Source organism: Liolophura sinensis, chromosome 8, assembly GCF_032854445.1.
Source record: "Liolophura sinensis isolate JHLJ2023 chromosome 8, CUHK_Ljap_v2, whole genome shotgun sequence".
In the NCBI taxonomy this organism is placed as follows: Eukaryota; Metazoa; Mollusca; class Polyplacophora; order Chitonida; family Chitonidae; genus Liolophura; species Liolophura sinensis.
In genome coordinates, this window is record NC_088302.1 from 45640805 (window position 1) to 45668559 (window position 27755).

General features: G+C 38.8%; 1 protein-coding gene across 6 annotated transcripts; it reads right to left on the reverse strand.

The window, feature by feature from the left end:
- On the reverse strand, positions 1–27441 carry LOC135473918 (CREB-binding protein-like). 6 transcript variants are annotated; one of them, XM_064753854.1, is made up of 26 exons: positions 26156–27441; positions 24153–24871; positions 18324–18500; positions 16787–17006; positions 16274–16534; positions 15580–15814; positions 15244–15361; positions 14964–15090; positions 14558–14766; positions 14244–14342; positions 13151–13910; positions 12820–12938; positions 12390–12560; positions 11904–12061; positions 10338–10448; positions 9061–9117; positions 8535–8612; positions 8174–8241; positions 7797–7817; positions 7357–7504; positions 6984–7130; positions 6219–6498; positions 5456–5668; positions 5001–5159; positions 3985–4266; positions 1–3356 (listed from the first exon to the last, which is right to left on the reverse strand). In XM_064753854.1, exons 1-26 carry the CDS (start codon positions 26232–26234, stop codon positions 1290–1292), a joined length of 7083 nt encoding a protein of 2360 aa, XP_064609924.1. In that variant the 5' UTR covers positions 26235–27441; the 3' UTR covers positions 1–1289. The 6 variants fall into 6 exon arrangements, with proteins under 6 accessions (XP_064609924.1, XP_064609922.1, XP_064609921.1 ...); XM_064753852.1 differs by having other exon boundaries at positions 15580–15811; positions 24153–24874; XM_064753851.1 differs by having other exon boundaries at positions 2–3356; positions 24153–24874.
- Positions 27442–27755: the final 314 nt, after the last annotated feature.

The following is a 27755-nucleotide window of genomic DNA, read 5'->3' on the forward strand; positions in this document are numbered from 1 at the left end:
GACATAAAATCAGTGGTTAAATTTATCATATATGCATCTTTTACACATCCGAGACATTTTAAGACAAATGATGTATGAAAAGAACCAATTCCCACTTCCTCTGGTCACTTTCTTTCAACGCGTTTCATGCAATGCTCAATGTTACACGTGTATGGCGGCGATTAGTTTTGTGGGTGTGAACAGCAGGCCGTACCACACCTACTTGGAAAACCTGCCAAAGATTTAGTCGTAACAAAAACTGGATTCGAACAAGATAGTTTCTGAGATTGTATCCTGATCCAATACGGACGGCACTGATTGAAAAATATTCTGAATGGATGGTACTAATACAATTTGCAAGGAAAGTGAAAGGCATCATAATCCAGCATATTATAGGCAGACAAAAAGTGGTTTCCATCGTAACCCACAAATCATATCACTAAAGCCTTGAGAATATACTGTAAACCCCGACTTCTCAAGTAAAAATATGGTACCAGATAGTGTAAAACTGGAAAAGTGCACACGTTTATTGAGATAGCAGCATATCATAAAATAAGATAGCAGCTTATCATAAGTAAGAAATGAGTTTTATAATGTGCTTTTCTGTACAATGTCTTTGACTCATTGGAATTATGAAACAGTCTATCTTAACATGCGAGATTTATCCATGATTCTCCTCCATATAGTATCTTCTCTTCAACAATCATAGCACATGGCTGGTATGAAACAGCAAACACTGACGGTAACGATCCCAGGTCTTGCTGGTAAGTTACTTTACAGTCAGCAAACAACAAATTACAGTACATGTGGTTCAGTTAAAGTACTATACAGATAACCACCTATTAGAAATAAAACTAGGACAGACAATTAACAGCTTAGCATATTTGTACAGCATCGCATGTAGATAGCGCAAGGGGAGACAATCTTTATAACACTAGCTATACAAATATGAAATAAACATTGGCTCCTCACAAGGTCTCAGGGACAATACATAGTCTGTGTGAATGTATGTATGTATGTATATATCATACAAGGTTCTGTACGGCATCTGTCAACTACATTCCCATACTTCAATGAGACCATATAAAATAATATATTAAAACATACTCTTCTCAATAAGTCCTGGGGAAATTTGTTCAGAAAAGCATGGACAAATACGTGTACACTGGGAACAATGATCTCTTCATATGCGTCACAAATTGAAACATAACTTAAACTCTTTCCATGAATCGCAAGAGTCTTCTTCCAGGGAAGTTGTGAAACAAGCTGCCCCAGCAGTAATACAATTATTATGATAATTTCATTTAGTACTACAAGCTGTCCACAAATCGTGATAGTTGGTCTTGTGCAGTCATTTGATTATTGACATCATGATCAGGTTGCCCCATCACTAACTCTGCCGTAGCAGGGCTTTGTAACTGAGACAATCCTGCATGGGACTGCATTTGAGGAAGCATGACTTGCTCAGAGTTCATTTGGTTTGGATCGCCTGTTCCCCCTGGCCCCATCACTGGTCTGGGGGACTGGTTTGGGGGTATGTGATGAGGTGATGGTTGAAGCTGACGAGGTGATGGAATAGGCTGTTGACGTGGTGAGGGAATCGGTTGTGGTGAACGTACTGTTTGAGGGAGGGTCGTGGCTGATGGTGGGGAACGAACCTGCTGCATAAGCTGTTGTGGTGAGGCAGTTTGTTTGGCAAGCATACGCTGAGGGCTCATTGGCTGTACCCCAACCATCTGTTTGTATTGGGCCTTCTGTTGCTGCAGCTGATGTATTAACTGTTGTTGTTGGAACTGCTGGGCTCTATGCTGAGCAGCAGGATCGGGGTAATTTTGCTGCTGGCCAAAGTTTACTCGCGCCCTTTGAGAATTGAACTGTGGTGCCTGTGGTTGTTGGAACTGCTGAGCCTGCTGTTGTTGCTGCTGCTGCTGCTGTTGTTGTTGCTGTTGTTGCTGCTCCTGTTGCATCTGCCGGATACGCTGCTGCTGATACCACAGCTGCTGCTGTGTAGTAGGCTGTGACGTCAACTGTTGCCCCCCTGGCTGCTGAGGCATTGATTGCATTTGAGCAAGTCCTGGCATGTTCTGCATTTGTTGTTGCTGTTGCGGAGGATGAGGTTGCTGATGTTGAGGGTGTTGCTGTTGATGCTGGTGATGCTGAGGGTGTTGTTGTTGTTGTTGAAGCTGTGACAGTTGTTGTTGGGGATGTTGTGCATGCTGTTGTATCTGTTGGGGGTGAGGATGTTGTGGTTGGGGGTGAGGATGTTGTTGGGGATGCTGTTGCTGATGCTGAAGTTGCTGCTGTTGGATCTGAGCTGTTCTCTGCTTCAACACTGCAGCCATAAGATGAGGATGCGATTTGAGAATCGATAAGACCACTTCCTGCTGTTGTGGTGTTGTCGGAGCTTTCAATGCCTGCATGAGCTCATGTACCGGAGCCTGATTCGTTGACTGGTTGAAACGTGGCTGTTGTGGGTTCATCCCTCCCGTGGCCATTGCTTGAGTGCTGGTCTGTTGGGGAGGAGGCTGTTGCATTGGTATCCTCTGCCCAGGTTGTTGAATCGGCTGTGGTTGTGGCTGTCCACCTTGAGGATACGACTGCCATCTTTCCAGCGATGGCAACATGTGCTGTTGTTGTTGCTGAGGTTGAGATGTTTGCATTGTGTTCATTGGCCTAGCTTGCACCTGTGGAGGCGGCATATTAACATTAATAGGTTTCACTCTGGCCTGCTGCTGAGCAACCTCTTGCACAAACCTAGCGGCATGCATTGCAGCTGGTGGAGGACCACCACTCTTCCCACCTACACCCACGGGTACACCTGCCACAGATTGAGCTCCTGGACTGTACTGATTTGGCAAAGACACAGGTGGTACTTGAGCTGGCACCTGTGGAGCTGGTGTTGTTGTTGTTGTTGCCGTTGTAGGATTCCGGTTCGTCTGCATTGAGGCCATTCTTCGTCGCAACATCTGAGCCTGGGCCAGCCTTTGCTGCAGTTGTTGTTGTCTTAACTTATGCTTAATTTGAGTACAGAATGGTACAATGCACTTAATCTCCTGGCAATGTTTTGCATGATAGCAACACAACGCAATGAGCTGCTTGCAGATGGAACAACCACCATTAGCCTTTCGCCTGCAGCTCTTGGTATGTGTAACAACACGTTTCATTTTTGGGCATGTTGAAAGTTTGCAGTTTGCATCTTTGCACTGACATGCATGAACCAAGGACTGAATGCACCTTTGAATTGAAAGTCTCCTGGACTCCTGCGGATTCTCCTGACTATCACCAGACGAAGTTCCGTCCTCTATTTCAAAGCCCAGCTTCTCCATTTTATGTTCATGACTGTCCTTCTTAAAGCAGGGAACACACAGATCAAAATCCTGTTGACAAAAAAAAAAAAAAAGACACATAAGGCATCAGAGAATCTATTAACCCTGAAGAAGGAAACAAATGCCATAAGCCAAAAACAATTATATTTATTTATGGGATGAGATTTATGGGAACCGGAATCTAGGCAGAGCCTACGTGGAACCCAGAACTTCCCTAACAAAACACCAATGCATGCTGATTGCCAGTTGAACTATACAAGTGTGTTTTTCAGCTGACTTCTTTCATCTTAGAATATGGTTTACAGGATTTCACAACCCTGAAGCACATCTATCGAGATTCATTTTTATGCTACTGGGCCAACATTAACATCTCCAGATCAAGACATGAATAACTGATTTATTTCAAAAGGTGCATTCATTAGGCTTCTGGGCCAGTGGTAGTTACATAAGCAGCCCAAATTTAAAGCTTTAAGTGAAGTGGAAGATGACAAAAAGTTTACAAATTGATAGACACATCCAACACCATGATACAATCAATCTTTAATGTAGGGTGTATAATCTGTTGTTTCGATTAAACAATGTTTTTGTATGATGCCTATCACAGTAGACACACATCAAACTCCGAGCAATATTGTTGAAAAAAGAACAGTGCGTTCCAAATTTGAAAATATTTACTTACATCACAAACTGTACAGTGGTATCTGGTTTCCACTTGGGCTTTACAGTTGTTGCACGTGTACACAAAGCTATCCTTGGCATGGTTATGCAGCTCAAACAGTAAGCACATGGTGGAAAATTTTGCCCTTCGTAAAGAAGAAAATTCAAGATGTTTTTCACGCGCGAGGGTAAGGAATGCATCACGGCCATCCATCAAATCACAGGAAATTAAAGGATCTGGATCCTGAATCTTAGGTAAGTTCTGAGCTTGTTGGACACTGTGTAGTCTTATCACAAAGAAAACCTGAAACAAGCAGTCATACAATGGTAGTGAGAATTGACCTGCAGAGTTGCTAAACCAAAAGAAAATGCTTTTCATCATTCCTGCAACCACCACTGCTAACTAAAATATTCCCACCTTTTAAACAGAAATCTGTACACTTCCATTAGCAATAAACTCACAACATAAATGTGTGATTCTGAATTCATAGTACTTTGTTGTTCATATGCAGTGAAGATCACCATGTTAAATGCATACTAACACCCTATTGACATAGGTTACACAAATGGCACCATTTTCATTTTAAAGGTGAACTGCGAAAGTTTTTGACCTAAAACTGAAAGTTATTGTACCTAATTAGTAGCTGGTGTTTAGTCAAAACAGCACAGCGTGAACCTAGACATTTTATAATTTGCTCAAAAGACAGTGGCTTGGTTAACTTGGTTTTGAATCATACATCTGTCTGTGCAACAACATCAGAGAAACCATACATACTTTTTCTTATGTGTGCATGGCAAACATAATAAATAAATAACGCGAGATAAGCCATGGGCCTTTTTTGTATGTTATATTGGATGATTATGAAGATTTATAATATAATTACTTAATGAAATAAGCCTTATTCAATAAAACACAACTGTGGACAACAATTTTTACTAAATTTAAATGCATTGCAGTAACCTTTATTGTCACTGGATACAGCAAGCATCATATGTCAACACAATAAAGAATCACATGAAATTCTAGTTCAAACAAACCTCTTTATGCTTTTCCATTGTGGAATACAATTTTGCAGACAAGTCGCTACCTCCTAAGGGCAGATTACTCTTCTTATTGTTCTTCCGTTGACTGTTCTTGCTCTTGTTAGCTTTCTTGTTTCGGCCACTTTTCTGTCCCTTCTTCTTGCCCTGTTTGCCCTGCAAGAGGTCAGAAAAATCAGTTTGTCAAGTTAGCAAAATTAACACTAGCACAAAAATCATCTTCAATGAAATACATCAGTAGTGATCCTAAACATAGCAAGTATTTTACATGGCTAAACACAGGACACTGTCTAAAGGGACATGCCCTGGCTGTGTAATTTGTCGGGTACAGTTATGCCACTTATTTTTTGAATTTGCTACAGAACAAATTCATAGGAAGCCAACACTCCAAGTGTAAATTAAAGTTCGATTTCTCTCTCAACAAGCTTTGTGTAGGGGATAAATTGTCTCACCGCTAACTGGCCAACATCATCGCCCTCAACCATTTCTGTTTCCACCTGCTCTGCCATCGCAGCTTCTGCCTCTTCCCGCTTGCGCTTTTCTTCCTCCTCCTGGTCCAGCTCTTTTATACTCTCCTCTAACACATTTGGCCAAAAGTCACCCTCAAAATATGGCATTTCCGTTGCACTAGTCAAGTTGTTTTCAATTGCATCTTTGAGTATATCCTGTAAAAAATGTAACGATTGATTCACTGATTGATGTTAAACACCAAACTCAACAAATCAGTTGTTCTACCTTCGAGTAGTTTATTACATTTTTACCATTCTATCTTTTAACAAGGGTTATGCATTTAACTATGCTCGAGTGCAGGACACGAAAGGCTGCAACTGTTGCAAATCTGTACTTGTTCACTAGTATCATGACCGTGAAGTTGTTGAGGTAAACCAATGACTTTTTTCAAGTTACAGACGAACATTTCCACATGTGGCATAATCACTATGCCATATGAGTGGAATACAAGAGGTCCTTGATGAAAGCAGGACAGTACCTACAGCAGTACAGCAACTGTTGATCGCTAAAGTTTCCCATGGCTTCTGCAAAAAGGGAATATACTGTGCGTGCCTTGTGAACATGTCTTACTACATATTGGCTACATATCGTTCCCAAAAGGTAATGCAGCACGACGATTACAAAGCTTTAGTCAAGGCAATCTTTATGATGAATACATGCTTCATCTGAAAACATTTACAAACAAGTCATCCACATCAACCTTACCTTGTAATCAACAACAACTCGTTCAATTATGGCTTTGTCCAGCATTTTCTTGTACCACTCCTGAAGCCTTTTTGGTTTAGGAATACGCTGTTCTGGAGGATGACAGTGGAAGATGTAGTCATCCCCTTCACTGGGTGGGCAAGCCCAGATGTGGGCCATGGTGTACCCTAGTTGCTTTACATACTCCAAATAACCAATGAGTATCTCATGATAAACGGCTGTTCGAAGATGTCTTGGTTGGAAGAAATGAACACTGTCCAGGTATGATATGTACACACGCCTGCAACAGAAAGGGTTAACCGATCATCAAAACAGGCAATCCTTATCGATGTCCTGCCTATTTGTACTCTGCTCTGTAAATTCAGTAATTTGACCTCAAAGTCAATCTGGTATCAACTTTCAGGTCTGAACACAAAAGTATCTAAAAGGTTAACTTTGGAATGATTACAGATACATCTGAATGGTAAAACTTTGAGCTCATTTGTTTCCTGTTATTCATATGAAGGACTTCTTTCACATGTAAAACTGCTACATATTAATTAAAATATTGTATTTTAGATATTACATGACAGCCCAATATCTCCCCCAAAAGCAACAGCTGGAATCTGGAACAGCTGCACTGTGAGAAGCCCCTGCACTACATTTACACCAGTAAACGTAAAACACAGACTCCTACACTAAACATCTAGATAGCACAGTTAGTGGCGTATCTTTATTGCATGTTGCCAAACCATTCTTATGTTTGACTTTCACAGATAACTGTACCTTGTATTAGGCATGTCACATTCAGATCCGTACTCTTGAACATGCATTCCAAAGAAACATACATCTGTGCCATCTATTTCCTCAAAAGCAAACATGGCTTTAGCTCGATAAGGGAAGCTCTCAGGCATATCATTGTTGTCTGGAAATCTGAAAACAATTCCAAATAATACATAGCATTAAAACATATTAATAACAATTCAGATCAAATAATTTTTGAAATCATATTCCTCAACATAATCACTCTTGTACCACTATTCTATTTTTACTGCACAGGTTTCTTAATTTATTTAAGGCCTTGTTGCCAAGACAATAGTTGTTAATAAGACAAAACAAAAATGCAACAGAGAAATATAACATTTTACAGTTAACATACCTCAACTTCATACCCGGTTTTACTTCAACAATTTTGTCAGAACTGGACAAAATCCTAATTGTTACATCACCAGCACCAGCATCTTTTTTCTTCAAGAAGTTGTTGACACGATTTTCCAAATAGGTACCTAGCTTGGTATTTTGGAGACCTATGTGTAATAAAAAAGAATGGTCGTGGAAAGAAATGTCTCCAAAAGTATATTTTAGTAACAACAAACATGACCATCGCATAATAGCTAGTCAACCTACAAGGGACTGTATGCAAATTAATGGTCTCATATAAGATCGTGGAATTTATTGTCATTTATCTCTGGACCACTTTTTACATGTAATCAATCAGAATGTAATGAAATGAATCAACAAAACAATTACCAAAACCTTTCATCAAGGTACATTATCAAATGTGGTTTAGGAGGAATAAATAAATGTTAAAATACATACCATTTTTTGTTGTTTGTAACCCTGTGAAAAAACAAAAGTTCGTAAGTATCTGGAGTCATCAACAGGTCAAAAAAAAAGAAAAACTTCAGGCAAAAAACATACCATTCCATGGAAATAGCTAGAAAAGTACACACAGACTAATTTGTAAACCTTTATGACTTGTGATCTGGATTAATGTATATCATTCTGCACAAATTCAAAACTATACATTTCTTAATTGGCTATCCACAACTCATCTAATTTCCAAATTATATTAACAATCCTTAAAACAGAATGTCTGATCTGTATGTGAATGTCAAAACCATCCAATAAAGTAATAAAGTTATATATATATGTATATATATCATCTGTAGATTTTTAACATTTTAGGAACTTACTTTTTGCATTGAATTTGTTTTCTTTCCTCTTCGACCCTTTTGCTTTGTGGCACCCCTCACAGACATATCTAAAAAAATGAAACTCTGAGATTAAAAACACATCATTACTGCTGCACTATTGAGTGCAATAATATAACACTAAATATGCATGCGGGCCCATGAAAATATATGTATATGAAGAGCAGAAGTCCCCAAAGAAAATATCCAATTGGAATGTTCCTCACAAAGTTCACAGTGCCCACAAGAACTTTAATATACTGTTAAAGAGATTTGCACATGTAATATGAAAATGTTATGGTTTATACTGTTAAGGAGATTTGCAAAAGTAATATGAAAATGTTATGGTTTAAAGTTTCCTTACCCCTGTGGCCATATTGATTCCAAATGTAATGCACAAATTTTATGCCACTTTCGTCCACATTCTAAGCACTCGACAAATCTGTGAACAAAAGAACCAAAAAATGTTTACCAACAAAACCACAATTTTCAAGTGCAAGGCAAATAAGTTATCATTTTAGCTTTGAATCGCAAATGATCTAAGTAGAATGAACACTGAACTATTTATCAATTTATTTGATTTTTAATGCTGGGCTAAATCACTCATATGTTGGCAGTGAAATTTGTAGGCTGCCAGGAGAAAATCACCGAGCAACTACCGGACAACCCTCCGGACTTCAAGCCAGATGAAGCGGACTAACAAATGCAAACCTCACTGATGAAAGGCTGATCAGCTGAGGCAAGAACGCAGGTATTTATTTGATTATCAGATTATTTGAAGCCCATACTCTGGATATTTCACTTACATTAAAGGCAGGCACTTGAAAGGGCTTTCACTGAAGTAATTTTATTCAAACAAAAGCAGAATTATTGTTTCACTATGAACTTACTCTTCATAATCCAGTTGATCATTCTTCATCTGTTGAAACTGGCTCTTCTGTATCCTCCTACAATTGTTAGCATACATACATGTAGAAATAAAACAAAAATTTAGAAGCTGACACATCTAGGCAGGTAAATACAACTGTTTTCCTGGTTACTTGACAAAATGGATAGGCCTGACTTCATTTACACTCCCTTACGATCACACAAAACTTCCAGCTTCTATACTGATCCATAATCAAATTTCTGTGATATAGTTCAAGAACGAAAGCTGCATCAAATCCCCCAAGCTAACCACAAAGAAAAGAAAAATTATTGGCCAACATTCAGTTTTGGTCTCAAAAGAGTTAAAGAAGCTATTATGAATATGAAAGGCATGTAGAAGTAGGCCAAAGGTCATCTGCACCGATTACAGTGCAAATTCGTCCAAAAAAAAAAAAAAAAAAAAAAACTGGGTCAAGGCAGTTCAACAGACATGTAATTATTTGATTCTTTGTTGATGTCATACTGTAAAGGGCAGTAGTGACTGTCAACCTTCATTTTTTCAACAGACTTCCAATCAGAGCAGAAACAAGATCTCAAAATTTCACAAGGGTAAAATATTTATTTATTTATCTGATTGGTGTTTTAGTTACGCCGTACTCAACAATATTTCACTTATACAATGGCAGCTAGCAGTGATGTGGTAGGAAACCAGGCAGACCAGGGTAAATGAATCCTTCAAGATATTTTGATAATGTACAGAAACTATGACTTGCCAAAGTTGGCAAAGGGGTAAAAATTACACTCACCATTTGGAATATATATTTGACTGCTGTTTAATGCCACACTCAAAGAGTTTTTAATTTAAAGATTGCCATTGTGTTTTGCACCTGGAGGTCGCCAGGGTAGGGAATGTAATGGAGAGAGAAAATAAGTTAATTCATAAAAATTTTGAGCCCTTTTTTGCAGGGTCGGTCAGTTTACTTCCAACGAACATACTAATTATGTCCTGGGTTCTGAATTAATGTGGTCCACACATTATACAAACAACTCTATGTGTGAATGTCTGTTAGCTAGCAAAACCTGTAGGAACGTTCTGGCAAACTTAAAAATTCCATCATTCGTGGACAAGATCTGAATGCTGACATTTCAGCTGGAAAGAATTTTTTTTTTTGTTTCTTTTTAAAATTTACACACCTATACACTTGATAATGAACAGATGTAAATGGAGATGCCACAATTAAATTCGCACAGGAAGAGAGTATAATAAAGTACAAGCCCCAGTCAATGCAATCATACTTACGTTACAGGCTGGGTTGGGTCATCTGCTAGCTCAACATCATCACCAACAATTTCTTGGAAACACTTTTCACAGTAAACGTATCTGTCAGATAGAAGGCCAAGTTTTCTTGAGCTGTAGGAGGGCCATGAAATAGAAAAGATAGGGGATGGGGGAATAGACACCAGACAAACGAAAGCCAACTCCGCATTACAAAAAGAAATCAAGTGTAGAAAATAATGACAAGCAAAAAGCATCCAGAGCCAAGAAAATTACTTTCATTATAGCCATCTACAACTAATGAGTCATGCTAGATAAAGAAGTGTACCATCAATATTAAGTGTATGATTCACACAATCTAAATACAAATGACATATGCCTACTGACAAAAATAAGTTTTGTTTCAAAATTATTATCTAATAACTAAGAACAATTCAAACACTTCAAAACTACACAAAAAATTCAATAGTCAATTTTGGGTTACATCACGACAACAAACATAGACATCCCCTGCTAAATATCACATCTTCACGACAAAGCACGGTTGATTACCTATCTCTTAACATGCCAGTATTCAGATTTAGATAAAACTACCCACATAATATTAGTTTTCCCTTATTTGACACCTAAACTCAACTGGGGACACAATTCGTATGAATTATCTCACTAATTTTAACAGATTTTCTATATTCATGTACTACCCATGCTAAAATTGGCAGACTGATCCTACCATGCCCGACGTGATGATACTAACATCAGCTAGGGACGTTACTCTGTTGTCATAACATCATATCTGCAAACCTGCGTGCTCATTAGTAAGATATAAACATCAACTTTTCACTATGGTTAATTAACTTAGTGTAAGGAAGAAACACCTCTATCCTCATTATCACATTTTACCTAATTACAGCATTTTTGTGTCACTAGTTAGAAATAATTATTCTCTTCCTGTAAGTTTTAACCCAAGTTAAAGAAGAAGTTTAAAGGAAGGAAACTTCTTTCCTGCTTAATCAGTTGAATGTAAATGACAACTAAATTCTTGAATCTATATGTTAATGCCTTTGTGCAAGAACCATCAAGTCAAAGCCGATAACATGCACAAAAAAGCAATGCCAGTGAATTCCACCAGGAAGAATGTGCTGATTATGCGCAAAGCAGGCCAAAAAAACAAAATATATATACATATATTAACCATGTGCACAAAATACAGAACTACTACAAATCTAGAGAGAGAAGGGATAAAATGAGGATAGCATAAAGAGATTCCATTATGGTATTAAGTGACTATAGACAGATGAAAGCATGCTTTCCCCCAGAGACAAGGAAGGGATGGGGTGGGTTTGGACTGGGCTGTTTAGATTAGTTTTTGGCAAGACAAGTATCAAATCAACAGTTTGGTCTGACTTACGTCTTTTTACATTTATCACAGAATAGATTAGTTTACTTTTTTTTTAAGTAAGCACAATCCACCAGAGTACTGAAGTAAAAAACTGGTTTAATCTAAAATTAAAAATATCATATTTAAGTTACATGTACTTAATTCAACAATGAAACAATTGCGTGACACTGGCTTCACATTATAGTACATACCTGTTCTGATAGTTGTAATATACAGCATCTCTAGGTATTGTACACAGCTGCTTCCCATAACAGCACAACACTTGAGGACTGAAGACATATTTTCTACCACAGCAATAACCCAAGCTCTGCATCACACCATCAATTTCGCCCTCAAAGATTTCAGCAAGCTGGAATGATAGAGTATCTTTCATTAAAAGTGTTTTTCGGAATTATGCTATTATTGACCTGGAATGTCCTTACTGGTTGATGGCTGGTATATGTATGTATGTCTGTCTCAATGCAACGATGTTAATGCCCTTCACAAACGATCAAATTACCAAGATTATCATGAGAATGCAGAGAGTTGAGTTAATAAAGATTACCACCGTACATTTCCAAGTCGGAAGACTACAATACTCAGAAAATAAGATCTGCACAAAACCTGAAATTAAAAATATTTGCCTTAGCAGAATGCTCATTCCAGTCAACAGACTGAAAACTAAGCATGAGCTTTACCTTGGAGCAATATTTGTACACCCTGGAAGTCTTCCTATTATACAGCCAGGCATTGTCAAACATGAGCCAGACATCATCTACATACTGCCAGGGATCTGTATACTGGCCTGTATCTAACTTCCTCTTGATTGTGGACATGTCCATTGGTTTCTTTACTATTTCATAGTAGTCCTGCAAACACAAACGTACACATACACATATACCTAGCCAAAGGAATCACAGAGTTTTAATGTTGCAAGTATTTTAATATTTTCATTCGCTGGAAAAATTATGAAATCATAATAGAAATAGAATGTAAAACGTTCCACCTCTCCCAAGAGTTTACTTTTTCTGTGGAAAGCAAAAAAACTTGACCCCATGGGCTAAGTTCCCATAAATATTGAAATCTCTGGATACCTTTAAAAGAGTCAACAATATTATGGAAGCTTACAGGAATCTGCAGCATAATTGGGTCCACAGGCTGACGGAAGGGAAGCGACTCTGGGTCTATCCTATAGAGTTTCTCCAGGGTTGGCATCAAAGCTTGACGAAGCTCATCTGGTTTGAAAACTACAAAACAAATCAACCTGACTGAACGCTTTGACCTTCAAATAACCAATTGCCTGTGTAGGTATTTTCATTTTCTTTTTTTTTTTTTTGATTTTCTAAACACCAAGACAAAAAACGATTTTACAATTTCAACAAATTAATTCAACACATATTGTATGTAGCAATGTAGACATAAACAAGTCCAATGACACTGAAGACAGAAACGAACGTACCTTTCTTAGATTTGGGTTTGATTGCATTTGATGCTGGAGTATTGGCAGTAGTTGTAGAAGTGTCCATGGGAGATGGTTTCTTTTCTTCATTTGTTGTGTCTGTGATCTCTGTCTTCGGTGTGAGTGGATCAAAGCCAGAGGAGGGTTCTTCCTTTATCTGTTTGCCATGTGATGATCCTGGTGTGCTCACTCCTGTGGACGCTGTGGTTGATGTGGAATTGGTCAGGATCATTTTGCCCTTTCCTTTGCCCTTACCTCCCGAATCCTCATCCGGCTCACTCTTCACGCCTCCCTTCATGTCTTTGCCCATTGATGATGTAGTTGTGATGGAGGAAGAGGAGGCCACACTGGTGGATGTTGTTGTTGTAGTACTGGTCGTGACAGAGGAGGGAGATGACAGGGCAGCCGCCAAAGCTGCAGCTTGTGAGGACCTCTGAGGTGGGAGAGATGGTTTGGGAACAGGGGGCTTGTTCTGTGGAGCAGGTGGAGTCTGGGGTTGGCTAGACGGTTCCTGTTTCACTTGTAGCAATTCTTGTTTCACCTGTTGCATTTCTTGTTTTACCTGCATGGAGTTTGGTGTATGAGGAGCCTGCTGGCCAGGTTGTGCTACCTGAGCCTGCTGAGGTGGCTGCCCGGAGCTGATCTGCTGGTTCGTCTGTGATTGAGAGGTGTGATTCATTTGTGCATCAGGAGGCTCTAGTTTAATATTAGCTTTGATATCCTGCTGCACTGTTGGTTGTTGTGGAGTCGATGAACCCATCTGAAATGATACAAGTTTTTTCCGTCCACAATCCTTCCAATTCAAAGACAAACACCAAATTGCAGAAACTTTATAGGAATCCCTTCTGAATAAGCATTACCATAAGACTGTGTGATAAATCAGTTGATGCTTAATGCCATGATCAAGAATGTTTCACTTATACGATGGCTGTAAGGTTTTATGGGCACCTGACAACCCTCCCGACCTAAAGCAGCTGCCGAAACAGAGAGAACTGGATCTGAACACACAAGCTCATTTGTCAAAGGCCTGAAAGTCATAATTCGCCACGGCTTAATATGTCAAATAAACATTAGTACTATTATTAGTTCTTACCATTAACTGTCTGCTCAACACATCCTTCATCTGGTCCTGTTGAGATTCCCTCATCCCGACATTTACATTAGCTTGAGATGAGTTGGCAGGAGACACCATCTGTAACAGATTAATATAAAACCCGTAAGTTTTCAGTTATAGTTACTGCTGAGGAAATCTCATGTTTTCATAAAGAGCTCACTAGATACACTCGTGAGCTTAACAGTATACACTCAGGTGCAGATTATTTTAAAGGCTATTTCTTACATCAGAGATATTTCAGGAGTGATGTGTCCAACTTCTTTTTTTGTACCCCAAAGAAGTGCTCTACTCACCTGTGTGGATGGAACGGGAGCCCGTGGTTGACCAGACAAGGGTCCTGATGGTAAACGTAGCACATCTGGCATAGGTGTAGTAGGTGGCAATGCATAGGGGTCATTTGTATTTGCCCCAGCTGGTGGTGTCATCCTGGGAGCCCCAGACTGGATTGGGGGGCCAGGGGGTCCTGGTGAAGACAGTGGCCCATCTAAGGAAAGCAAAAAGCCTGTGTGCTGATGAACTCTGCTTTTATATCAAGGCATTTGCTCAAAAAATTTCATCTTTGACAAATTTATCACTCATTTATTTCAAATCCATTTCATACAATTCAGATGGTATCAAAGTTGAATGCACCTGCATTTTTACGAATATTTATGCTAGAATAAATTGGAATGCAAATCTCTTGTTTGTTTGTAAACTTACTGGGCGGGGGAGGACCCCTGGGCTGGTTAGCATTAGCTGGCCGCTCCTTGATCCGGTTCATTCGCTTCTCTTCCAACTCTTTCTGAATTTTGTAGATTTTCTCAGCCAACAGGTGGTAATATTCCTCCTAAAATTTACACAGAAATAAAGTTTACTACACCAACTAGGCATCCAAAACTGAACAATTCATTGCAGTGACATTTATTAAAGACATATGATTCACTTGCCCGGTGAAATGATTAAAATCTTAAGGAACAATGATAAAAGTTGTCCTACTTACCCGGCTTCCAGCTGTTTCATACATGTCTCCTTCTACCTTACGGGCATATGCGACTAGATTGTTCATCCTCCTGTCCTTTAAAGCTGCTGGGTCAGGAGTAGGGAATATTGCATGCACACTGAAAAACAGAAAACAGATTACCAACATTTTATTCGTCTTGCACAACATACATTAAACAATCACCTCTAAGTCAAAGAACTCACACTTCACTGTGTATAGAAGAAAAAGGAAATGGAAAATATTATTCAATTAGTGGTTAATGCTTTTCACTAGCTCTATACTTACAATAAAGCCAATAGGTGTGACTTAACAGGCCATAAAAAGGTGAAAACTTACAGCTTGTGCACTAAATGATTTCTTAGGTCCTGTGTGACATGCTGGTGCCAGTCTTTGGTACCCATGGTAAATGCAACATTGGGAAGTGCTGCCTCAGCAGGGTTCAGGGGTTGGTTGAAGGGGGCCGGTAAGGCCAGCCCTGCAGAAGCAGGCCGTATCTGGCCTGGCTGGGAGAGTTGATTACTCAGGGCAGCTGGTGGCAGCATCCCAGGACTTGAACTTGCCAAAGGAGCTGCTGAAATACATTGACAGAAAACATAAGCTTTCTCTAAATGAAAATTATTATCTGAAGCATGGTGACATCTTTTCACCTTTAACTTTAACAGGAATCTCACACAATAAGGTTCATTAATCTAATTCTGATCCTTCGCACATGTATAGTATCAGTTTATTTCCACACTTTCAAGTACTATAAGCAGAAGCTTATTACAGTCAAGTACTCAAATGTTACACAAGGCTACCAATAACTGAAGGCATTATTGTAGATTTTACTTGTAACAGTGGTAGATTGAGTTTGAAGACTGTTGAAAAGCCATGAAACTGCTGGGAAATCTCCGTTTTCACCCCTGCTAAACTCACAAACCACTGAGTAACGGGTGGAGGAAACTGAACCACTCCAGGTAAATGTACTTGACAAATTTTCTGATGTATAAGTCATTATTCAAACGGCTTAGAGGGACACTGTGAACCTTACCTTGTATAGGATTATTTCTGTTTTGAGGCGTAGTGCTGGCAAAACTGCTGGGCAAACCTAAAGCACTGAGTGCCCTCTGCATGTCTGTGGGTGATGGACCTGAACTAGTCACTTGAGTTGTGGCAGGACTCTGCTGTACAGTACCAGCTGTATTCCTAGTTCGATCAGATGCATACTTCAAAGGCAGGCATACAGGACAGTCATTTCTGGTGCAATTTTTCCAGTGAGTGATGATCTGCCGTGACGATGCACAATGTGCAACTGAAGATAGAACAGATGTTTCAGCAAAGATTACAACATGTCTTCCTCATTCCACATGATAATTTGTCTGTATTATCCAAGGGGTCATAAATTTACTACACACAACACATGCTACATTTCTTTGAAGACAATTCTCACAAAGCAGGAGAAAGATAAAGGCACAAACAAGGAATAAGGAAAAGACATTTTTAACAGACATTTTCAAAAGCCAAATTTCTTCCCGAAGTCTTTGACGCAGGAATTTAAGTTTACCTTGGCAAGTTTTTCCAGCCTGACATGTGGTCATGTGGGTGAGGACATTCTTCATAGTTCTACAGTGAGGAAGTGCACAGGGTTGAACCTCGCCATTGGCCTGCTCTCGCCTCTGACACTTGTGTGCGTGCAGCAACAAAACCAGTTGTTGCTGGATCAGTTTCCTTTTTTCAGGATCAGCAGTATGAGGTTGCTGCATCCCAACAGCAGGTTGAGCAGGCTGGTAGAGTAAAATATGTACAGTAAGCTTTAGCCATAGAGCTATTAGAGCATTGAAATTGAAACGAAAACAGAAAAACATCAGAGGAAGAGCTTTTAGTATGTCAAACACAGCAAATCCCTGTTTGAAGAGTAATCATAAGAAAATAAGCAATTCAGAATTGATTATACTGATAAATGGAATTAATCAAATACATGTAAGCATATGTCAGCAGACCATAATGTAATAGTGGCACATGAAAACCTGATACATCTACTTCAGCAATTATACAGTATCCACCAAAGACATACAGAGCACTACATGTGAATGAAAAAATACTGTATATGCCTTTTTATTCAACTTTCGCGGATTTGGTAAGAAGACACATTTGCGGGAATCAACTTTCGCGGATCTTAACAGAATTTTTGGACAACTCAAACGAAACTCAAACTTAAATACAGAAAGGTCAAGTAATAAAACAACTCAAGCATTCAAGTAATAATGTTATTTAAACTTTTTTGTACCTTGTACAGTAACTTGATCAGACAAAGGAAGTTAATCCTCCTAAGCTTTTGATCTTTTGAAAGCTGTTAATCTTTATAAGACAAAGCCCTTACCTACTGTTGAGCAAATATTTGTGTCACTCACTCCGGGAGATGACGAAGGATTAAATATGATATAAATAAATCCCACCAATTAGTTCTCCTGCATCAGCAGTACTAGTGAAACTCTGAGTGAACTGTGACAGATTTAAAGTAAATTTGAGTAAATTTCTCAGAAATCAAAATTATGAAAAGGAAGTTTGAAGCGCAGACAACCTCGAGCGATGTATCGGGCGCGTCGGAAAGGTGATCTGACTGGAAGGCAAGTACAGTCGATAAAAAAAACAGCCACCCATCGTATGTATATCGTATCACGTACACATGCCCAGTACAAACTACCAATTTGTACGTCTCTAACAGCGGCAATAAATCAACAACAACAACGTCACAATGTGGCGATACTTAGACAGATCTAAGCCTCCTTAAAAGAAAGCAAGATTAAATGACGATCAATTTAAATGGATTTGTGCAAGCCGGAAAATATTCTAATTAGGTATTTCTAATTAACGTGTTTGGAAAAGTATTAGAACTGTAGTGTTTGTTTGTAAATTCATAACTGTAACGCATGCTACATTAAGAAATTACTTATATGGGTTTTATGTCGATGGCACTTATTTTTACGGAAATGTGTTTGCCGCTAAATCCGCAAATGTTAGTACCACGCGAATAAAAAGGCATTTACAGTACAAGATAATAATAATTTTTTCACAACCACAGGCCTCACAGCATTACTTACAGTATTCATTGATGTCACATTCTGATTGGAAGCAGAGGTCATAGGCATTCCAGAGGCAGTGGACATGGCATTAGGAAGCGGCTGATTAAATGGGGCTGTAGATGCAGGGTGGTTCACAATGGGGTTGTTAAATCCATATGGCCCACCACCAGTACCTCCACCCATTGGACCATTAGGCTACAGAGCAATAAAATATCCATTAAAATTCCCTGGTGTAAATGGACAGCTAATGTCATGTTAAAGTAGCAAATATCCACAACCATGATGCTCTATGCACATGTGTTTTTGTTTTAACTTGTATCAAAATATAGCAGTCTACTAAAGTTCAACTATAAAAACTATAACAACTATAAAAAAGGATATAACAAAGCGTAATCTCGCAACCACCACCATTAAACACAAAAACATTAAGGAACCATGCACCTCAGACACACCTTCAACTGTGGATTGATTTAGGTTTCTGCAGGTTTTGAAAATACCAGAATCGAAATAAAGTACAGAGTGGAAAAGAGCCACATGCACTTCCTTATGCCTGAAAATCTGTCCTTTTCAGCGGTTTACCAATAAAAAGTTAAGTTTTCACATAACTGTCTTTCTTTCACTTAAAAGCTCTTAGAAAGCATCATTCTGAGTTGATTTTTGAAAATTTCTTTATGCGCAGTCATAATGTCACCATTAGCGTTAGGGATCAGAATCTTTAATGTTTTATTAGATATGGTCCCGATTAGTTACCTAAGTTTGAATAAAACATTAAAATCCATTAAAAACTTTGGAAGCTTGCTGCTGGTTACATATAAGACCTAAAATGTTTTGAATTTTAATGTAATTCTAATGCATTTTTGCGGGGGTCTAGACATTAATTTTGGGGTTATTAAGTTACATATCTTAAATGGCCAGTAAATTGAAAAAAAGAAATAAAAAGAAAAGAGAGCTAGGAATTTGTAATTTGCAGGAAACGGCAGGCCAAGACATCCACTTTTCATAGAGGTTCAACCAGTTTAAGCTACTATCAACAGTTTTCTCACTACAAGCATTGAAATGACATCATCCTATTTCAGAAATAGAAAAAGCCCATTCATTTATCCTAGACTTGGACGGCAACTATACCATTATATGCTCTTTAACTGCCTAGTTTAAAGTCCGATTTCCTGAAAGGGGCTGTGTATCATTATACACCACCGTCACTGTGCTGATGATCAACTGTTACAACATTGTCAGGTCGGGAATTGCTCTGTACAGAAGCAGAAGTTGAAAACCTAGTTGCTTTTCATGTTCCTCAGCTTACATAGATTTGTAAAAACCAGAGGGCAACATACATGTACTTACATTACATGCATAACATGTGATGGATTATCTTGTTTTTAAAGATTAAATGAGAGTAGAAAATCATGTCAGAAAAACACATAACTCATCATAATTCGCCGATAGAGTGAGTCAGTGCTTGGGGTTTAACATCGTACTCAACAATTTTTCAGCCATATGACGACGACAATTTGCCGATAGAATCAGACATCAAACAAATGTTGTTTTTCTATTAGTTGATATTCCAGAGACATACACTTTACTTCTGGCAGCTCTTTCAAGTTAAGAATTATGGTGGGAGGAACCCTGGCAGGGTCCGGGGGAAACCCACGACGGCCAGAGAGGAAGCCAGCATGAGCTGGACTTGAACTCACAGTGACCGCATTGGTGAGAGGCTCCTGGGTCATTATGCTGCGCTAGCAGGCTAACCAACTGAACCACGGAGGCCCCTGGTCTTCCAGCTTCTCTTTTGTATGTTATGATGAAAAGAAATGTGAGAAACCTATGATTACCTGTGGCCATGTGTTGTATAGTGGGGTCCTACTATCAGATCGGCCCCAGTTTAGGTTTTACATTAATATATGGTTATATCATCTACTTTGATATTTTTAAGTTGATTAAACACCTTCAAGAATATAAAGACACATGTAATGGTGTCAACTGGTTATATTTTTTCATATTTTTAATTTTAGAAAAAAAATTAAATCTGTGTACATAGAATCTATGTGCATGTTAATTTTTTCCTTAATTTTGAACCCAGCAGCCTACAGCACTTAAAATTTCCTATCCTCCAGTATGTGAATAAATGCAGAACAGTTGTGCGTGTGAGGGTAAACTTTTTGGGTGAACGAGCTAAAAAAAATGGGTCATAGAAGCATCCATGCACCACTAATTTTGAACCCTGGTTTTGCGTTTTGCCATAAGTTTTCCCAATATCGGTTTAAGAGAAACTTGAGTGGGTTATTATTTGTAGCCAAAAATATATATGAAGCCATTTTAATTTGAAGGTTACCGTATGATTCAATGAGTTTTCCTACATGTAAATTTAACTTTGCAAGAACCATGTACAAAATGTTCATTCACACTCCTGTAGATAAACATTTTGGAGTGGCAGTAAAAAAAAATTCTTTAAAAATAGATCATGAGTTGAATTGGCTTATATCAGAGGAATATTACATGCAGCTTAAAGCAGAAAAAAACAGTTGGTTAATAACCAATACACAAATGACGTTACAGAGGTCCAAATGAATGACAACGTACCTGTATGCTAAACAAACATGTTGGTGTACAAGCTGAAGCATCATATTAGCCAGTCTTTCAAACACATCCACACAGAACTCTCTGCATGGATTTTCTGATTTTTATTACTTCTTTTAAAGCAGAAACTTTATGTGTTGAGTTTGTTAAATTGTGTTAAGTTTGTTATTTAAAAAAACTGTCATAGCACTGAACTGGAGTGCTGGTAACTCTTTTTGCCAAATGAACAAATACACCTATGAATCACCCCATACTGCAAAACAAAAATAATCTCCACAAGTGAGATCTGAGTACAACAATTCATGATTTAAGCCAAAATTGTATCTTCTTTTAGGTGATAATGGTTTCCAACTTCAATTGTACAGCAGACACTTTTACACTGATGAATTTACATTACAAAACTTTCTTTTGAGAGGGTCACAGGATTACTGCAGGAAATTTTTAGACAGGCCACAAATTGGTCCCAGTAGCCATATTTCCAACCTCAACACGAGGCTGATGATTGCTACAAAACCCATATTAATCATCCAAATCAAACTTGTCAAGCAAATGGCACAGTTTTTATAGACAAATTGTTCATGGTAGGCAGGGATGTACTTTACTGAAGCAACTGAAGCTGGGGTTCACAGAAGTCGTCTGGACGAGCCAGTATTTGGTCCGTCGCTTGAATAGAAAATCTCAATAACTGGTTATATTTCGAAGTTGTTTATATCAAAGAAATATTTAAAATTTTACATAACCTCAATTTGAACAAAGTCTGCGAAGCAGCCTGTTCGCATGATGAATGATCTCCCTTTTAAAGAAATCTTCCCCACGTTGATTAGATTGAAGAAGGCAATTTTTGAAAGGGGAGAGGCGTATGAAACACATAGAAAGCTTCTTTGGTCCCTACCAAATTGGTCCTCAAAAATAATTTGACCTAGTTCGCCTTCTGATCATTCTAGCGCGAGTGACTGCACATGAGCGCGGTCTGACTGGTTTCCTCTCCCTGATGTCAGGTGGAGCATATATCTTCAGATTCTTTCAGGGTAAGCATGCAGGTTGCCTCCAGGTTTCGTTTTCAGGAGTTTGATAAATGGCTTATAGCAGCCAAATTAAAACCAAATATAAACATTTACCAGCGACATTGATTCACTATAAAAGCATGTTTCTTGTTCAAACACTGCACATTGCGATGTGTGCCAGACAGGACAGTTCAGGCCACTGTGATCAAGCCATATCCATTGTTGAAAAAAGAGACAATTCGTTGTTACACAAAGTAGCAGTGAATATGTAGATTCTCCATTGAAAGATCATTATAGTTAACACTCCATGGAGTAAGTCACCATTTGCGGGTTTCTTTATCTTCTCATTACCAGTGGATGATCTTCGCAGCTTATTTCATATGACCAGTGCCCTGTCAGTAAGTCAAATCATACTTCGTTTTGATCTGCTTTTGCTGATTGAAACCTTTGTTTATTTTAACAAGTAAGAATATGTCAAGAGAATTAGATAATGCACAGAACATTCATCTGTAACTCATCTGGACGCACTAGTCAGATTAGTTTCTAGAACACATTTTCTCGAATTGTTTTTTGGTTTTAGGAGAGTAACAACCACAAATTCCATAAGTCATTAATGCACAACCCTTCTGTCTTGATTCATTACTGTTGAAAACTTTATAAAACTGATGTCAAGACCAACTGTTCATGTTGCAAGTTTGTCAATCTAGACTAAAAATCTAGTTTTTAAGCTTTCTGAGCAGGTCTTTCACGTCACTGTACTGGTAATCTGAAATACATGTACCTAACTGCAATGTGAACCGATTATCAAAAATATTCAATTTCATTATCTCAAACGGTTGGTCGAAACACAAAAAAAAAAAAAAAAAAAAATCAATTTCAGTTAAAACAAAAACTCAGTTTCACCCAGAAAGTGGTGGTCAGTATGTGGAAAAATGACTTCTATGAACCCCGGTGAAGAAAAGTTATTCAAGGGGGATCATCAGTCAAATGATAATCAATGCTGAACAATGTGATTAAACTAATAACTTCCAGAACTTAAACTTGTAACTGGCAACCAAAACTGAGTTCTGATCAATCTGAATGACAAACAGGAACACGATCATAGAAAACAGAGCATGAAGTCAGAGGACTGCAAAGGTACGCAAAGCTACACTGAGACATCTTGATATAACAAAGTCCCTGTTATTATCTAGTGCATAAAATGGCATGACAGAAAGGCTCAACATCAGCGGTAGCCCTTAACCTATGCCTATCTTGAAGACTGGAGATGTATCTACATGGCATACACTTTTATCACTGTTCTTCCATTTTCATTAGGTATGCATTCAACTTGCATGCATTCTACAGTTGCTATCACTACAACACAAGTATAAGATACTTAAGGGAGATAACCTGACAAATTATGGAGTGTGTACTGATCAGAAAGTGAATTTACTTCATGACGCGCACATCAGTATAAGATCAACTAAACTTTAAACTAGTGGCAAATTGTTAATTCATGGATGCCAAAAAAAAAAAATCAGATGCACCTCAGCTGACTGGTTAGACTGTATCAGCCATGGAAAAAAAAACAAAAAAACACTATATAGATATCTTATTCACACTTCATGAATATGGCAAGCGAAGTTTTCAATAAACAGATTTACATTCTGAACATAAATAATAGTTCAAAATTTACATGCAGGTGCTTTAAAAGAGGCAGAAGCCATTCTGAGAAAAGCAACTGGTGTATACTCTAAATACTACAAAAATTACTCAAGCTATAATGTCATCTGTACCGATGGGAATTAACTGAATTCATGGACTGTAGCTAATGTAATTCAGTCACCAGTAAATACAAAAATAAATGTGATGGATCCCATCTACTGTTAATCCATCACAAAAGACAATGTCACTTTCAAGTTCTGCCCTGCTGACTTCCAGTATTAATGCTCAAAAGTTGGAACAGAGATTGCATGACTTTATTGGCTTATATGGGATGCTCAAAATTTTTTTTTTCTCTAAACTGCAAGCAATTTCTCCAAGCATTGATCTACACGCACCCTGAGGTTACAGCCTGTCTAACGCCAGCAATTAGACTGGGCACCATGTTATCACAATGTTTGGAGAATAAGCGTGCTAATAAGCAGTAGAAAGCAATACACTGGCAAAAACAAAATCACCAGCACCAAGTGCTCTGTATTGGCTACTTCTAACCCCCAGTCCACTATTTGCAGATGGCCTACAACTCACCAAGATTACACTGGCCTTATATGCACTATCTTACCTTCATCATTGGCTGATTTGCCAGATTTGCATTCATGCTAGGAGGTCCCATGTTCTGTGAAGGATTCCCTTGCTGGTTTGAGTTAAGGCTATTTCCCAACAGATTACTTGTTGCACCTCGGCCCTGACCTGGTCCACCCATGTTGTGATGAGGCCCATTAATAAGGTGAGAAAGGTGCTGCTGTTGATTGATGCCAACTGCACTATTCAGCATGTTCTGAGAAGCCATTGCCTTCACATTAATGCCCATGTTAGCATTCATGTTGGCCAATGTGCCCAGAGCTGGACTCCCACTCGAGTTCGCCACAGTATAGGCAGCACTATTATTCGGTACCGTAGCGTCATTGTTTATATGAGAAGTAGGCGTTCCCGATTTGTTTAAAACTCCATGAGGGGGAGAAGACAAACTGTTTGATAAAGGACTTTTCACAGCATTTGCCACAGATGTTGAAATGCCCACACTGGGACTTCGACTTGGAGGGCCAGACCCCTGGCTTTGGGGACTGGAAGTGCTGTTGTTGCCACCAGGCTGTGGGGGTGTAGGATTTGCACTAGCCTTCAGAAGATGGGTCAATTGTTGGTGCTTTTGAGATGTATCTTGGGAAAGCTGAGATGTTATGTGTGAATCATTAGGTCCATTTTGAGCAGAATTGGTACTTGCTCCCATCAGATCATCAGGTAACTCTTTCTCCAAATCCAACAGGGCACCCAAGGTGAAAGCTTCTGAAACAAAATCAAAATTAAAGAAACAGTTAGCAGCCTTGTTTGGTAAAAATTCAAAGTGCAACAAATTAGGGCATATCCTTAAATCTTTGTCTTGACTCCTCCCAGAAAAGAATACAAAAGTCCTCCCAAAGTATTTGTATTATTGGTCAAAATTTAGCCGTTAACACATGCTGAGTTATTTCTTTTAACCTCTGAATGCATGATTTCATTAACTTGAAATGACCAGCAGTTACAGGGGGAAGCCCAGCTGCCCATCTCTCTGATCTAACAAGTGAAACTAGTATGTCTCATGATATGATACCTAGCGAGGAATTACTCTGTTTGATTTCCAAAAAAAAAAACTTACAAATAACGCAATTCCAACTGTACTGATCTAGCTTATTCACAGCTGTCGTAATACATGTACTGTCATTACGCATCAAACAAACTCAACATTTTATCCTTAAAATATTCTGGCATGTATGTTTAGCGGACGTCATTCATTGTCAAGACAAAGATATTGTTCATACATATTTTTCAGTGAACCATAATAAGCAGGTTATAGATCCTGTTTGCAACCATTTCCCATGGAAACTCTTGGTACGAAATGACTTGGACAAACGGTTTGGAAAGGAAATTACTGGAAAAGTCAGTCATAACATTCAATTTAATTATTCAACATAACTACAAAAACAGACAATCAGCCCACTTCAAAAGAATAAAAGAAGTATACCATTGATACATCTCAAAAATGCAATTTTCAATTATCCAAGTTGATCTTCTGGATTTGAAACTCCAAGAATACACAGAATGGCATACTCGTAATTTCCACTATATAAACAATGTGTAGTTCAGTCTAAATGAAATGCACTGATCGAGTAAATAACTGAACATCCAGGTATCCTGCCCATGCATCGGTTCCCACAAATGGAAAGTGAACACTAGACCATGTGGATCACATGTGAAGTGTATGCGTTACATTCCAATATTTACTGACCGCATCAACATGCGTTTACAAATTAATAACTTCATCGGTACGAGTAGCTGGTAGTCGTATACCTAAATTCAAATTCCATCTCACTTGTACGCCACGTGATAATGTTGATCGTACACATCCAGGGTCTAGTAAACTAGTGCAAATCTGACATTGACAATCATTCTGGGAAAGCATGTCGTTTCCAAGAGGATGCATGTAAAGACAAATAGCTTGACAGTAGTCATCTTCTCTTCGTGTTTTATGGATCTTAAGCCAACATAAGATCATACAAACATAAATACAGAAAGCAATAATGCTCTTACCACCACTGGCGTCGCTTGAACTTGAAGCAATCTTCTGACGCTTCGGTGGAGGTCCATCAACGCCAAGCTGGTCGGCCATGTTCAGAGACAATTTCCCTTCCACGGAACGGTACCCGGGTATATAAACTCAGAGAATGTAAATAATTTGGCTCTCCGAGCAGATCAAACGCAACAAATTTCCATAAAAAACCAAATCAAGTCCGAATATGCAAAAAGTTTAACTGTTCCCATCCTAGAGCCGAATCCACTCGCTCCTGTGGTCCCGAAATTCACTCGATGAGCTTGCGGGAGCACAAAGCGGCCGTACGACGTCTCATTTCATCTTTAACTCTCCCCCCAGAGAGCTTTAGAACAGCCATGATCCACGTAGGCCTATTCTACGAAACACCATGTAAACCATCTACGGAAAAAAATCCTAATTCCGCGAATAATCATGCGAGAATTTGGGCTTAAAATTCCCTCAAATTGCTCACAAATCCCGTCCAAGATGGCGGCTGTTGATGAAAAGTTTTACGCTTGTCACAGAAAACAGCGAGGATTACCGAACACCCAAATTTCAGGCGGAGATGAATTATTCGTCAAGCTGGGTATTCACGTGGTATAAATCAAAGGCTTTCATTGGCCACGAACGAAAATTAGATCACGTGTCGCACATTACGGATTGTTCCGGAAAGTTCCGAGTAAGGGTTTCTGGGATTGACTTAACATCCAATGGAATGAAATTGCCCCTTCCCACTTCGGAGCCCCGGTTGTATGATAACTGCACACATGAAACATAGCTACAGGCGGGGCCGGGTTACCGTTAGGTCTCTGTCAGGTGTTTGTAACATTTAAGTAGAAGCATTATTCTCCTGTAGAATTATCTGATCGATATGAAGAGCTGTATGCGACGAAATTTTCACCCCAGGCTCAGTGGTATTTGGAGAAAAAGTCTTGTACACAATCGAGCCGAGTAAACCATGAATGAAGTCCTGATTTGATGTTGATTTCAGCAGCAAGCACTGCTGTGGTCATGTGGGAGACAAGTGTCGCCTGGTTTCATGATCAGTTTGAGGTGTACGTACCGTGTTTTATCCCTGTTATTTTGTTTGTGGGAAGGAAAAAGGTGTACCAATTGTACCCAAAAGCTGGTGTTTTTCAGGTTGACCAACTCCAGATACGTGCATGCAAGTACTGAAGAGACATAGCAAAATTGAGACATAAAATGTTAGACCTTTCATGGAGTGACAAACGTGAGATAATATTGTCTAACCCAGGTTAAGATAGATGGGTTTTAATGCCAGGCCAGACACCAAATCAAAAACGGAAAAGAGAAGCAAATTTCTGAAAACTTTACAAAGGACCTGTTATGTTAAGGCAGAAAATCAGCCGCAGTTCAAGAAGCGAAACTGACTGTAGCTGTGATTGACATCTGTTGCACTTTCATTACGCTACTTCTGTTTTCACTTCTGTATTATTCCTCTTTCCCTGTTATATTACACTTGTGCCATTTATGAACCTTGCAAAATACACATTTGTGTTTAATAGTGGTGTATAGGACATCAAATCGAAAAATGGTGTAGCCTATACTCTACACTCTGAAATATCTTTTTCAGACACT